The 13,596-nt window shown below is 43.9% G+C and overlaps 1 protein-coding gene across 4 annotated transcripts in view; it reads left to right on the top strand.

Annotated features, from left to right (window-relative positions):
* Positions 1–13,596, top strand: part of smyd3 (SET and MYND domain containing 3) — a 1,006,799-nt gene that overhangs the window by 847,736 nt on the left and 145,467 nt on the right. For all 4 annotated transcript variants that reach the window (XM_063055477.1, XM_063055479.1, XM_063055478.1 and 1 more), the window contains one exon: positions 8,391–8,501. In XM_063055477.1, the coding sequence (XP_062911547.1) occupies positions 8,391–8,501 (111 nt within the window). The remainder of the gene's footprint in view (positions 1–8,390; positions 8,502–13,596) is intronic.

The raw sequence follows: 13,596 nt of genomic DNA, 5'->3' as shown, positions 1-13,596 counted from the left end.
TGTGGTTTAACTCGTACTTCATTCAATTAATCAGTTAATTCAAAAGCATTTAATTTAACTTTCTTACAAGTTTTGGGAAAAAAAGCTCATTGTGCTGTAATATTTGAATTGCTTTATTCAGCTTTCTAGGTAGTGGATAGTTCAAATTTCTGTGCTGTAAAGTGACTGAATGAACAGACTTTGGTGCTGTTGCTGTAATCTGACTACCTGCGGGCTAAGCCATTGGGGATCCTGTGTGGTTTATTTAGGAAGAACAATGCTGCTTTTTATTTATGAGATAGCCTGTACTTTAGGGCAGGACTGACTGCATGTAAAGGTGCTCAATCCATGCTGACACTCTCTTGTTCTGAAATTGTGTACTGGTGAGGTCCCAGTGCATTCAAACTTGAGGATCTGTGCTGAGATCCCTCATTTCCACATTTTATTCAATATCAGTACTTCAACTTCTAATTTTACTTTTATTTATAATTCTTTACTCTTTATAATTGTTGAACATTGCTCTTTTTTGTTGCATGTTGTGTCCAGACCAACACAACTAATTCCTAATACATGTAAATGTAGAGTATATGGTGAATAAAGTTGATCTTTTCATCTGTTGTATGTGGATTCTGAAGAAAACCATTGGGATCGAATTGTCCCGTGTTCTTTTTGCATCACGGCTTTCAGCAGCTCAATCCAGGGAGGCGTGGGCTTTTAAGTTAGAAGCTCAAAGATTCAGAGTACATTTGTTATCAAAGTATGCATGCAAAATACAACCCTGAGATTCATCTTCCCACAGACAGCCATCCGTTAGTCTTGCGAGACCATGGATCTGTGCCTGGAAGGCCTTCACACTCCAGGGCGCAGGACTGGGCAAGGTTGTATGGAAGACCGGCAGTTGCCCGTGCTGCAAGTCTCCCCTCTCCACGGCACTGATGTTGTCCAAGGGAAGGGCATTAGGACCCATACAGCTTGGCACCGGTGTCGTCGCAGAGCACTGTGTGATTAAGTGCCTTGCTCAAGGACACAACGTGTTGCCTCGGCTGGGGCTCGAACTCACGACCTTCAGATCGCTAGTCGAATGCCTTAACCACTTGGCCACGTGCCCTCTCCATGAAGCAAAGAAGCACCATGGAACCCATTCAAAGAAAACATCGAACACCCAAAGCACAAAAAAAAAGAATATATCACGCACTCAGCAAAAAAAACGAGCGAATACCACACAAAGTATTAAACATCAAACTGCAGACTCCTTGAATCAGTTCAGGAACATTCAGTTTAGTTCAGTTCTGTGCAATTTAACGCTGTGCTGATCGTTGACTACAGGCCACAAAGCCAGTCTGCCCCGATCAAAATCACACAAAATAGCAGTAAAAAAGAGGAGTGACCAGAAACCAGAAACGCATATAGCATGAGTCGCAGAGTCCTCTGAAAACAAGTCCGATTCACAAACAGCGCCAATCAAACCTTGCCCAATTAACACAATTTTGACAATGTCTCTTGAGGAACCAAAGGACATTTGGGTATCAGAGTGAAAATGTACCTGACGTGCTGTTGCAGATATTGAGCAACGGATGAGCGTGGGGGTGTCCGGGAAGACTGGTGCACAGTGGGTTTGCGCACTGACCTTCCACCTGTGGACCGAGGAGGGCTTGATTTTACAAGGATGGTCATTACACATGGTGACTCAGCCCCAAGCTCAGTGAGGCAGCCTTCACCTCAGGGTCACAACGGTAGGATTTCAAACCCCGTTATCGAGGCACATAATAAACCAAGATTATAAGCTAATCTTACATATTTACTGCATATTTATTGTGCTATTTTTATGGTTATTGTGTTTTTATGCTTATTATGTTTTTTATGCTGCTTTGGATCCTGAGAAACAATCATTTCATTCTCCTCCAGACTTGTGTACTGAAGAATGGAAAAAAAACAATCTTGAATCCTGAATCTTAAATAATCTTGGATAACATTCAGTGTATTGCTGAATACAGAGCTTGCATTTGTCACTGATGTAGAATTGACTCCCATTTAGATAGAGAAAACTCCGGGCAGTTATTTTATACGGTCAGGAATTTCTGCCAGTGGAAACTCAAGGGAAACAGAATCTGTGGATGACAGAGATTTGAAATAAAAAGCAGAAAATGCTGTAAACGCTCAGTAGGTCGGGAAGTATTGGCGATATGAAAAACAGTTGACGTTTCGTGTCCTGGGACATTTGCTAAAGAAACTTGAAATGATAACTCGGTTTAACACACAAAATGCTGGAGGAGCTCACAGGTCAGGCAGCATCTATGGAAAAGAATGAACAGTTGACGTTTAGCACCACCTGGCCCGAAACATCAACTGTTTATTCCCCTCCATTGATACTACCTGACCTGCTGGGTATGACCAGCACTTTCTGATTTTAGAACACAGAACATAGATCAGTACAGCACAGTACATGCCCTTTGGCCCAAAATGTTGTGCTTACCTATATATGGCACTGTGCAAAGCCTTTGGGCAGCACATGTAAAAAAAAGATGCTTTCTGCCTTTTTCTTTCTTCCATGGCCTTCTGTCTCTTTCACCAGTCAACTTCCCAGCTCTTGACTTCAACCCTCCCACTCCAGGTTTCACCTGGCTCCCCCCCCCCTTTTAAATCTACTCAGCTTTTTTTCTTCAGTTCTGCTGAAGGGTTTCGGCCCAAAACGTCAACTGTACTCTTTTCCACAGATGCTGAGTTCCTCCAGCATTTTGTGTGTGTTGCTCATTTGCTCCAAGCATCTCGGAGAACTTACCACAGTTCTTCTGCAGACTTCGGCTGTCTCGCTTGCTTGTGTAATTCCAGACAGCCTGGATGATGTTGAGATCAGGGCTCTGTGGAGTCCACACCATCTGAAACCATTTAAAAAATCTAGGGTGATCCCCAAGACTTTTGCACAATACTTAAACCTACTCATAAACAATCTAACACTTCCCTCCTATAACCCTTCATTTTTCTTATACCCATACGTCTATCTAACCGTCTATTAAATGCGTCTAGTATATCTGCCTCTACCACCACCCCCAGCAGTATGCTTCAGGCACCTACCACTCTCTGTGTGAAAAACCTACCTCTGACATCTCCACTAAACTTTCCTCCACATATCTTAAAGAGATGTGACAAGGTCCCACACAGGAGATTAGTGTGCAAACTTAAAGCACACGGTATTGGGGGTAAGGTATTGGTGTGGGTGGAGAATTGGTTAGCAGACAGGAAGCAAAGAGTGGGAATAAACAGGACCTTTTCAGAATGGCAGGCAGTGACTAGTGGGGTACCGCAAGGCTCAGTGCTGGGACCCCAGTTGTTTACAATATATATTAATGACTTGGATGAGGGAATTAAATGCAGCATCTCCAAGTTTGCGGATGACACGAAGCTGGGTGGCAGTGTTAGCAGTGAGGAGGATGCTGAGAGGATGCAGGGTGACTTGGATAGGTTGGGTGAGTGGGCAAACTCATGGCAGATGCAATTTAATGTGGATAAATGTGAAGTTATCCACTTTGGTGGCAAAAATAGGAAAACAGATTATTATCTGAATGGTGGCCGATTAGGAAAAGGGGAGGTGCAACGAGACCTGGGTGTCATTATACACCAGTCATTGAAAGTGGGCATGCAGGTACAGCAGGCGGTGAAAAAGGCGAACGGTATGCTGGCATTTATAGCGAGAGGATTCGAGTACAGCAGCAGGGAGGTACTACTGCAGTTGTACAAGGCCTTGGTGAGACCACACCTGGAGTATTGTGTGCAGTTTTGGTCCCCTAATCTGAGGAAAGACATCTTTGCCATAGAGGGAGTACAAAGAAGGTTCACCAGATTGATTCCTGGGATGGCAGGTCTTTCATATGAAGAAAGACTGGATGAACTGGGCTTGTACTCGTTGGAATTTAGAAGATTGAGGGGGGATCTGATTGAAACGTATAAGATCCTAAAGGGATTGGACAGGCTAGATGCAGGAAGATTGTTCCCGATGTTGGGGAAGTCCAGAACGAGCGGTCACAGTTTGAGGATAGAGGGGAAGCCTTTTAGGACCGAGATTAGGAAAAACTTCTTCACACAGAGAGTGGTGAATCTGTGGAATTCTCTGCCACAGGAAACTGTTGAGGCCAGTTCATTGGCTATGTTTAAGAGGGAGTTAGATATGGCCCTTGTGGCTACAGGGCTCAGGGGGTATGGAGGGAAGGCTGGGGCGGGGTTCTGAGTTGGATGATCAGCCATGATCATAATAAATGGCGGTGCAGGCTCGAAGGGCCGAATGGCCTACTCCTGCACCTATTTTCTATGTTTCTATGTTTCTATGTTCTCTGATCAGGGCTTTTGCTGCCCTGGGACAAGAGCGCTGGCTGTCCACTCTATCTACTGTATGCCTCTCATCATCTCGTACACCTCTTTCAAGAAGCATCTCATCCTTTTCTCCAAAGGGAAAAGCCCTAGCTCACTCAACCTTTCCTCACCAGACACGTCCCCTAATCCGGGCAACATCCTGGTAAATCTCCACACCATCCTATGAAGACAATACTCAAATGTGGACTAACCTGGGTTGTATAGAGCTACGACATATCATCATGGTTCTTAAACAATTATTTACCACTTTACACTTGTGTACTGAAATTAACATTGAACAATCTTGAATCTTGTGACCTTGAAACTCTGACCCCCAACAAAGGCCAACACCCCTTAAGCCTTTTAACTGTCCTTTCAACTTGTATGGTGGCTTTGAGGAATATGTTTTACTTAAGATTTCCAGTATCTGCAGGCTTTCTGAACCCCGTGTTATTGGTTGTGGTTGAATGGCAGCGATGCTTCACTACCAGATGAGCTCAATGCCTTCTATGCCCGCTTTGAAAGGGAGAATGTAACTACAGCTGTGAAGATCCCTGCTGCACCCGGTGACCCTCTGATCTCTGTCTCGGACGCTGATGTCAGGCTGTCTTTTAGAAGGGTGTACCCTCGCAAAGCAACAGGCTTTGTTAGGCTTTGTTAGAGTACCTGGTAAGGCTCCGAAAACTTGTGCCAACCAACTGGTGGAAGTATTCAAGGACATTTTCACCCTCTCAATGCTATGGTCAGAAGCTCTTACCTGCTTCAAAAAGGCAGCAATTATACTAGAAGAGTAGTGTGAGCTGCCTTAATGACTATCCCCCAATAGTACTCACAACTATGGTGATGAAATACTTTGAGAGGCTGGTCATGACTAGAATCAAATCCTGCACCAGCAAGGACCTGGACCCATTGCAATTTGCCTACCACCACAATAGGTCTACGACAGATGCAATCTCAATGGCTCTTCACGTGGGCTTAGATTACCTGGACGATGCAAACACCTATTTCAGGATGCTGTTCGTTGACTATAGCTCAGTGTTTAAAACGATCATTCCCACAATCCTGATTGATAAGCTACAGAACCTGGGCCTCTGTACCTCCCTCTGCAATTGGATCCTCGACTTCCTAACCAGAAGATCACAATTTGTGCAGATTGGTGATCATATCTCTTCCTCACTGACGATCAACACTGGTGCGCCTCAGGGGTGTGTGCTTAGTCCACTGCTCTACTCCCTCTATACCTATGACTGTGTGGCTAGACATAGCTCAAATGCCATCTATAAGTTTGCTAATGATGCAACTGTTCTTTGTAGAATCTCAGATGGAGACGAGAGGGCGTACAGAAGTGAGATATATCAGCTAGTTGAGTGGTGTTGCTACAACAACCTTGCACTTGATGTCAGAAAGACAAAAGAGCTGATTGTGGTCTTCAGGAAGGATAAGATGAGGGAACACGAACCAATCCTCATAGAGGGATCAGAGGTGGAGAGAGTGAGCAGTTTCTAGTTCCTGGGTGTCAAAGATCTCTGATGATCTAACCTGGTCCCAACATATCAAGGAAGCTATAAAGAAGGCTGAGAGAGCAGCTATTTTTCATTAGGAGTTTGAGGAGATTTGGTTTGTCACCTAAAACACTCGAAAACTTCTATAGAGGTACTGTGGAGAGGATTATGACAGGTTGCAACACTACCTAGTACTGGGGGAGTACAGGACCAAAAGAAGCTGCAGAAAGTTGTAAAATTAGTTAGTGCATTTTGGGTACTGGCCTCTGTGGTATCCAAGACATCTTCAAGGAGTGGTGCCTCAGAAAGGCGACGTCCATTATTAAGGACCCCCATCACCCAGGACATGCTCTCTTCTCACTGTTACCATCAGGAACGAGGTACAGAAACCTGAAGGCACACACTGAACGATTCAGGGTCAGCTTCTTCCCCTCTGCCATCTGATTCCTAAATGGATATTGAACCTATGAACTCTTTTCAATATTATTTCTGGTTTACACTATTTTTAATGTATTCAATATACATATATATACTTACTGTAATTGATTTACTTATTTATTTTTTCTTTATATATTATAATGCATTCCATTATACTGCTGCTGCTAAGTTAACAAATTTCACGACACCTACCGGCGATAATAAACCTGATTTTGATTCTGTGTTCGCCAAATGGTCCATCTCTCAATAATTTTCCATAATGTGAAGCTGCATCATCTGTGCACGCATCAAGAAATGTAAGATTGGGGGAGAAAAGTACAGGTTGGTTATATAGTTTTTTTCCCTCCCTGACTTTTGCACCTCAGAATTTAGGTAATGATTTTTGAATTCTGTAAGGAATTCCACAGACCATTCCTTGACGACTGTCTGCTGCTCTGAAGTCATCTCAGATGCTGATCTGTCTTTCCCTTCACTCCTATACATTTCCTCCTTTCACTGATAGAACATAGAATAGAACATAGAATAGTACAGCACATTAACCATATAACCATATAACCACATTACAGGCCCTGCGGCCCACAATGTTGTGCCGACCCTCAAACCCTGCCTCCCATATAACCCCCCACCTTAAATTCCTCCATATACCTGTCTAGTAATCTCTGAAACTTCACGAGTGTATCTGCCTCCACCACTGACTCAGGCAGTGCATTCCACGCACCAACCACTCTCTGAGTAAAAAACCTTCCTCTAATATATCCCCTGAACTTCCCACTCCTTACCTTAAAGCCATGTCCTCTTGTATTGAGCAGTGGTGCCCTGGGGAAGAGATGCTGGCTATCCACTCTATCTATTCCTCTTATTATCTTGTACACCTCTATCATGTCTCCTCTCATCCTCCTTCTCTCCAAAGAGTAAAGCCCTAGCTCCTTTAATCTCTGATCATAATGCATACTTTCTAAACCAGGCAGCATCCTGGTAAATCTCCTCTGTACTCTTTCCAATGCTTCCACATCCTTCCTATAGTGAGGCGACCAGAACTGGACTCAGTACTCCAAGTGTGGCCTGCATCTGGAGACAGGTTGCTAAGCAACCTGAGGTAACATCGCCTTGACCATATTTTGTGGAGTAGGCTGTTATCAATGTTACTTTACTACTACTGCTACTATATCGACTCAGGCCTAGGGGGCCGGCGTCGGGCAAATGTTACTTTGATAACACTTACACCCAAGGCCTTGGTATCATTATAGGAGTCAGCCACATTCATGGGTGACCTAGTGAATTAAGTATGCGCAAAGAACAGAGATGAATAAAGGCAAGGAGAGCCCCATTTCAGTAACGACCCTTCAAGATACCAGGCTTATGTCTAATGAATGTACGAACTCAGGTCCCAACACTGTAGGCTGGCTCTACCACGTTGGAACTAGAAGGCTTTAGCTTGCAAATGAAATGCAAGAACTTAACCAGCCAGTGCTAATGTTGACATTGGCAGTTTTAGGAGATACACTCAGTGGCCACTTTATTAGGTACACCTGTATGCCTGCTCATTAATGCAAATATCTAATCAGCCAATCATGTGGCTGCAACTCAATGAATAAAAGCATGCAGACGTGGTCAAGAGGTTCAGTTATTGTTCAGACCAAACATCAAAATAGGGAAGAAATGCAATCTAAGTGACTTTGACCATGGAATGATTGTTGGTGCCAGACGGGGTGGTTTAAGTATCTCAGAAACTACTGATCTCCTGGGATTGTCACACACAACAGTCTCTAGAGTTTACAGAGAATGATGCCCAAAGCAAAAAAAAAAACATCCAATGAGTGGGAATTCTGTGGGTGAAAATACGTTGTTAATAAGAGAGGTCAGAGCCAGTCTGTTTTGAGCTGACATTAGGGTGACAGTAACTCAACCAACCACACATTACACCAGTGGTGTTCAGAAGAGTATCTCTGAATGCATAAGACATCAAATCTTGAAGTGGGTGGGCTACAGCAGCAGATGACCACAAGCATACGCTCAGTGGCCACTTGATAAAGTACAGGAGGTTTCTAATAAAGTGGTCACACGCTGTAGACCATGTGAGATATTACAGTTTCATTCTAATCATTTGTTTCTCCTTCTGCCCACCAGCTGACGATCAGTTATATCGATGTCATGGCAACAAGCCAGGAACGACGGAGACTGACGGAGAGGCAGTACTGCTTTACATGTGACTGCAGACTCTGTGAGACCGGACACAAGGTTTGTTATGTCTGGATTACTCGGGGGGCTCAATCATGTCAAGATTCCAGGTATTTTTGTTGCACTTTGCTTCATTCCATTTGCAGGGCTCATCATTCCTACAACGTCATGTTACATTCCAGTCACTAAGTACTTTAGTGACCTTTCGTGGCTTTAGGGTTTATTTCTTTTTGACAGCACAAAGCTGGAGTGGGTTGTACAAATGGCTCGACACCAGGGATATTGATATTGACATTGCTGTTATTTTACTCTTGTCACATACCAAGATGCAGTGAAAAGCATTTGTTTCGCATGCCATCCAGACAGCTCTTACCATATATAATTACATTGTGGTACAAAACAGAAAACTGGATGCAGAATATGATTGATTGATTGGTTGTCTGTTGTATCTGACGATGACAGGAAACCCGTGCAGAAGATTTTTTAATGTGGGAAAACAAGTCGTACTGGGCTTACACCAAAATATATCCCTCCATCATTCCCATGATGTATTCCTCCACCATGACCAACACATATCATTTCACCATGCCCAGCTCATATCCTCCTACGATGCCCAGCCAATATCACATAACATAACAAACCCATATCCCTCTACCATGCCCAACCCATATCCCTTACCATGCTCAATCCACATCCCTTACCATACCCAATCCATATCCCTTACCATACCCAACCCATATCCCTTACCATGCCCAACCCATATCCCTTACCATGCTCAATCCACATCCCTTACCATACCCAATCCATATCCCTTACCGTACCCAACCCATATCCCTTACCATGCCCAACCCATATCCCTTACCATGCTCAAACCATATCCCTTACCATACCCAACCCATATCCCTTACAATGCCAAATCCATATCCCTTACCATACCCAACCCATATCCCTTACTATGCCCAAACCATATCCCTTACCATACCCAACCCATATCCCTTACAATGCCAAATCCATATCCCTTACCATACCCAATCCATATCCCTTACTGTACCCAACCCATATCCCTTACCATGCCCAAACCATATCCCTTACCATGCCCAAACCATATCCCTTACCGTACCCAATCCATATCCCTTACCGTACCCAACCCATATCCCTTACCATGCCCAACCCATATCCCTTACCATGCTCAATCCACATCCCTTACCATACCCAATCCATATCCCTTACCGTACCCAACCCATATCCCTTACCATGCCCAACCCATATCCCTTACCATGCCCAAACCATATCCCTTACCATACCCAACCCATATCCCTTACAATGCCAAATCCATATCCCTTACCATACCCAACCCATATCCCTTACTATGCCCAAACCATATCCCTTACCATACCCAACCCATATCCCTTACAATGCCAAATCCATATCCCTTACCATACCCAATCCATATCCCTTACTGTACCCAACCCATATCCCTTACCATGCCCAAACCATATCCCTTACCATGCCCAACCCATATCCCTTACAATGCCAAATCCATATCCCTTACCATAGCCAACCCATATCCCTTACCATACCCAACCCATATCCCTTACCATGCCCAATCCATATCCCTTATCGTAACGAACTCATATCTATCTACTATATACAACCCATATCCCTCTACTATACCCAACCCATTATCCCTTACCATTGCCCAACCAATATCTCTCTACCATACCAACCCATATCCCTTTACTATAATAACCCATATCCCCTTGCCATACTCAACTCTTATCTTCCACCATTGCCCAACTCATGTCTGTCTACCATACCAACCCATGTCCCTCTAATCATGAAAAAGCGTGCAGATGCCGTAAGTCCAAAGCAACACACACAAAATGCTGGAGAAACTCTGCAGGTCAGATGGGACCTTTCTTCAGGACACAGAAACCATATCCCTAAACCGTAACAACCCATATTACCTTTCCTTATCAACCCATACCCCCTTACCATACCAACCAATATCCTTCTACCATTACCCAACCCATGTCCCTCTGCCATTACCTAACCCATATCTGTCTACCAATGCCCAACCCATATCCCCTTTCCAAGTCCGACTCATATCCTCCTGCTTTTCCCATTATCATGTTGCTGCTTGTGAGAGCTTGCACTGAACAAATTTGCCCTTTCATTGCAACAGTAAGTTTCCAAATGACCTCATTTGTGACAGAGGCAGTTTAAATTCATCTCTCATTTTTAGGATAGGAAATGAACAAAGGACTGTTACCTACTGGGTTCTGTCGGGACTGATGGCTGCAACACATTCAACTGGCCGTCCCTCTCCCCTCAGAGAGCACATCTCTCTGAAGTGGGTGACAGTACTGAAATAAGAGGTGAACGTAGTGACTGAGCGTGTCCCGAGAAGTTGCTTTCAAGCACACAGCATGAAAGAAATAGCAATCATCTGGTATAAGGTGTGTGTGGAAGCAAAGCCTGTGATCTCCTGTCACTACCTTGACATCTTGACAGGAAACACTTGCTCACTCAGGGTCTCAAGGGGATACCATCAAGGATGGGTTCCTTTTTTTTTTGCGCAGAGATTTATTTGTTGAGCCAATGGACACCTGCAAATATATCAGGCAACCACATGATGTGAATAGTTTCTAGTGTCAGTTAGACCTGGTGTGAGTGATGTGTTATTCCATAAGAACATAAAAAAGCAGACACAGGACTAGGGCATCTGGATCTTTAACACGTTCAGCTGTTCACCAAATCCATTACTGATCTTCCACCTCTGCTCTATCCTATATGGTAATCTTGATATTTCTTGACTCATTTGCTACCTTCTGGTATTTTCTTAATTTCTTTGGTCACCTTTCTGTAGAAATGATGTCACGAAACTGGAGAATGTGCAAAAAAAAAAGACTTCTGAGAATGTTATTAGGATTGGAGGACTTTAAGGAGATGCCTAGGCAATTCCACCCCCTGGAGCTTAGGAGACTGATGGATGACCTTAAAGAGCGGTGGTTCCCAACCTGGTGTCCAAGGACCCCTCGGTTAATGGTAGGGGTCCATGGCATCAAGAAGGTTGGGAAGCCCTGTTATAGAGGATTATAAAATCATGAGGAGCTTAGATAAAGTGAATAGCTAAAGCCTCAGAAAGTAACGATGTCCCATTAGAACTGAGATGAGGGGGAGTTTCTTAAGCCAGAGGATGGTGAACCTATGGAATTCATTGCCACAGACAACTGTGGAGACCAAGTCATTGGGTATATTTAAAGCGAAGGTTGATAGGTTCTTGATTAGTCAGGGCATCAAAGGTTACAGGGAGAAGGCAGGAGAATGGGGTTGAGAGGGATAATAAATCAGCCATGATGAAATAGTGGAGCAGACTTGATGGGCCAAATAGACTAATTCTGCTCCTATGCCTTATGGTCTTCTGGTCTTTTCACCAAAGTAGGGGAGTCCAAAACTAGAGGGCATAGGTTTATAGTGAGGGGAAAATGTAAAATAGACATGAAGGGAAAATGTTTTCACACAGAAATTGTGAGTATATGGAATGAACTACCAGAGGAAGTGGTCAAGGTGGATACTCAAACGCCGTTGGACAGTTGGACGGATAGGAAAAGTTCAGAGGGATATGCAGGCAAGTGGGAGCAACTTGGATACACATCATTACTCATCGCTAAACTCTAAGACTTGGGCCTCAGTAACTAAATCCTCAGTTTGCTCATTGGAAGACGCTGGCTAGGATGGATTGGTAACAACACCTGCTCCAGACTCACCATCACTTTATATTCTTTTACCCATTGGTGTTTGTTAGTTTTTGGTTATGTCTAGTTTTTCATAAATTTCTATTGTATTTCTTTTCTCCCTGTAAATATCTGCAAGAAAATGAATGTCAAGGTAGCATGTACTTTGATAATAAATTTTGAACTTTGAACATCTTAATGGTCATGGATGAGCTGGCCCAGGCGACCAGTTTCTGTGTTGTCTGGGTGGCGAGGTAGAGATACATCTCGACCAAAGGAGGCGCTCCTTCCCTCTGCCAGCCCTCAGGTCACTATTGGACAAGGTGTAGCGCCTGGTTAGGCACCCCTCCCCCACCAATCAGGGTCATGTGAAGCCATGGGAGCAGGTGCTGGATGGTCGTATGAGCAACTGGTGCTTATCACAAGTCCTGGTTATGCAACCACTTATGCCAGGCAGACAGTCTCTGAAGAGCATTGTTAAAGATTGGGGTCACCCATCTCATAAAGGCACTGCCCAGAAGGCGGCAATGGCAAACCACGTCTCTAGAAAAATTTGCCAAGAACAATCATGGTCATGGAAAGACCATCGTCACCCACGTCATATGACTCGGCTCATAATGAAGGAATGAATGATAGGTGTTCATTTAAAATTGTTGTTTTGCATTAAAGACCAACCCTGTCCGAGGATGTGTCGCTATGCTTCTGGCACCAACATAGCCTGCTCATAGCTCGCTAAGCCTATCACATTCTCTACATCTTTGGACTGTGGGAGGAAACCAAGACACCCAGAGGAAACCAACACAGTCGCAGGGAGAACCCACAAACTCCATACAGACTACGGTGGGAATTGAACCGCAATCGGTGATCGCTGTTGCTGTGAAGTGATTTCACTAACCGCTACACTACCATGTTGGTACTCTAGGTCTCTATAACTCGAATATCCAGAAGTCTATCAGTCTTAGTTTCGAAAGAATTTTTCAACTGATTGGCTGAAGCCCTCGTGTTTGGGTAGCTCCAAGTAATGCATTGTTTGCATTAAACCAAATCAGCCGGGGGCGGTTCACAAGGGTTTCCATGCTTCCAGGATATATATAAATATATATATATATATATATATATATATAAAACCATATAACACCATACATAGTGATGTTTACTGGAGTGAAATAGCATGCAGTGACCCTCTGTGTACAGTGATCCCTATGTCTTGCATACTGAACTGCCGCAGTACACTGTGACCTTTGTTGGACTCCAAACAGTGCTCTGCATTGCTCTTGGATTACGTTACCTTCACTGAATGGTGTCAGCATACAACTCACCTAGCAGAGTACATCCAGTATATTAGGCTGTATATTCAAATGGCAGGTTTAGAAATCTGAGGCCTTTGTCGGTCAGAGTTGACCATGGCTATTGTGTCC

Source organism: Mobula hypostoma, chromosome 8 (assembly GCF_963921235.1).
Source record: "Mobula hypostoma chromosome 8, sMobHyp1.1, whole genome shotgun sequence".
In the NCBI taxonomy this organism is placed as follows: Eukaryota; Metazoa; Chordata; class Chondrichthyes; order Myliobatiformes; family Myliobatidae; genus Mobula; species Mobula hypostoma.
Note: the sequence above shows the minus strand (reverse complement) of the source record. Positions and strands in the feature narration are given on the sequence as shown.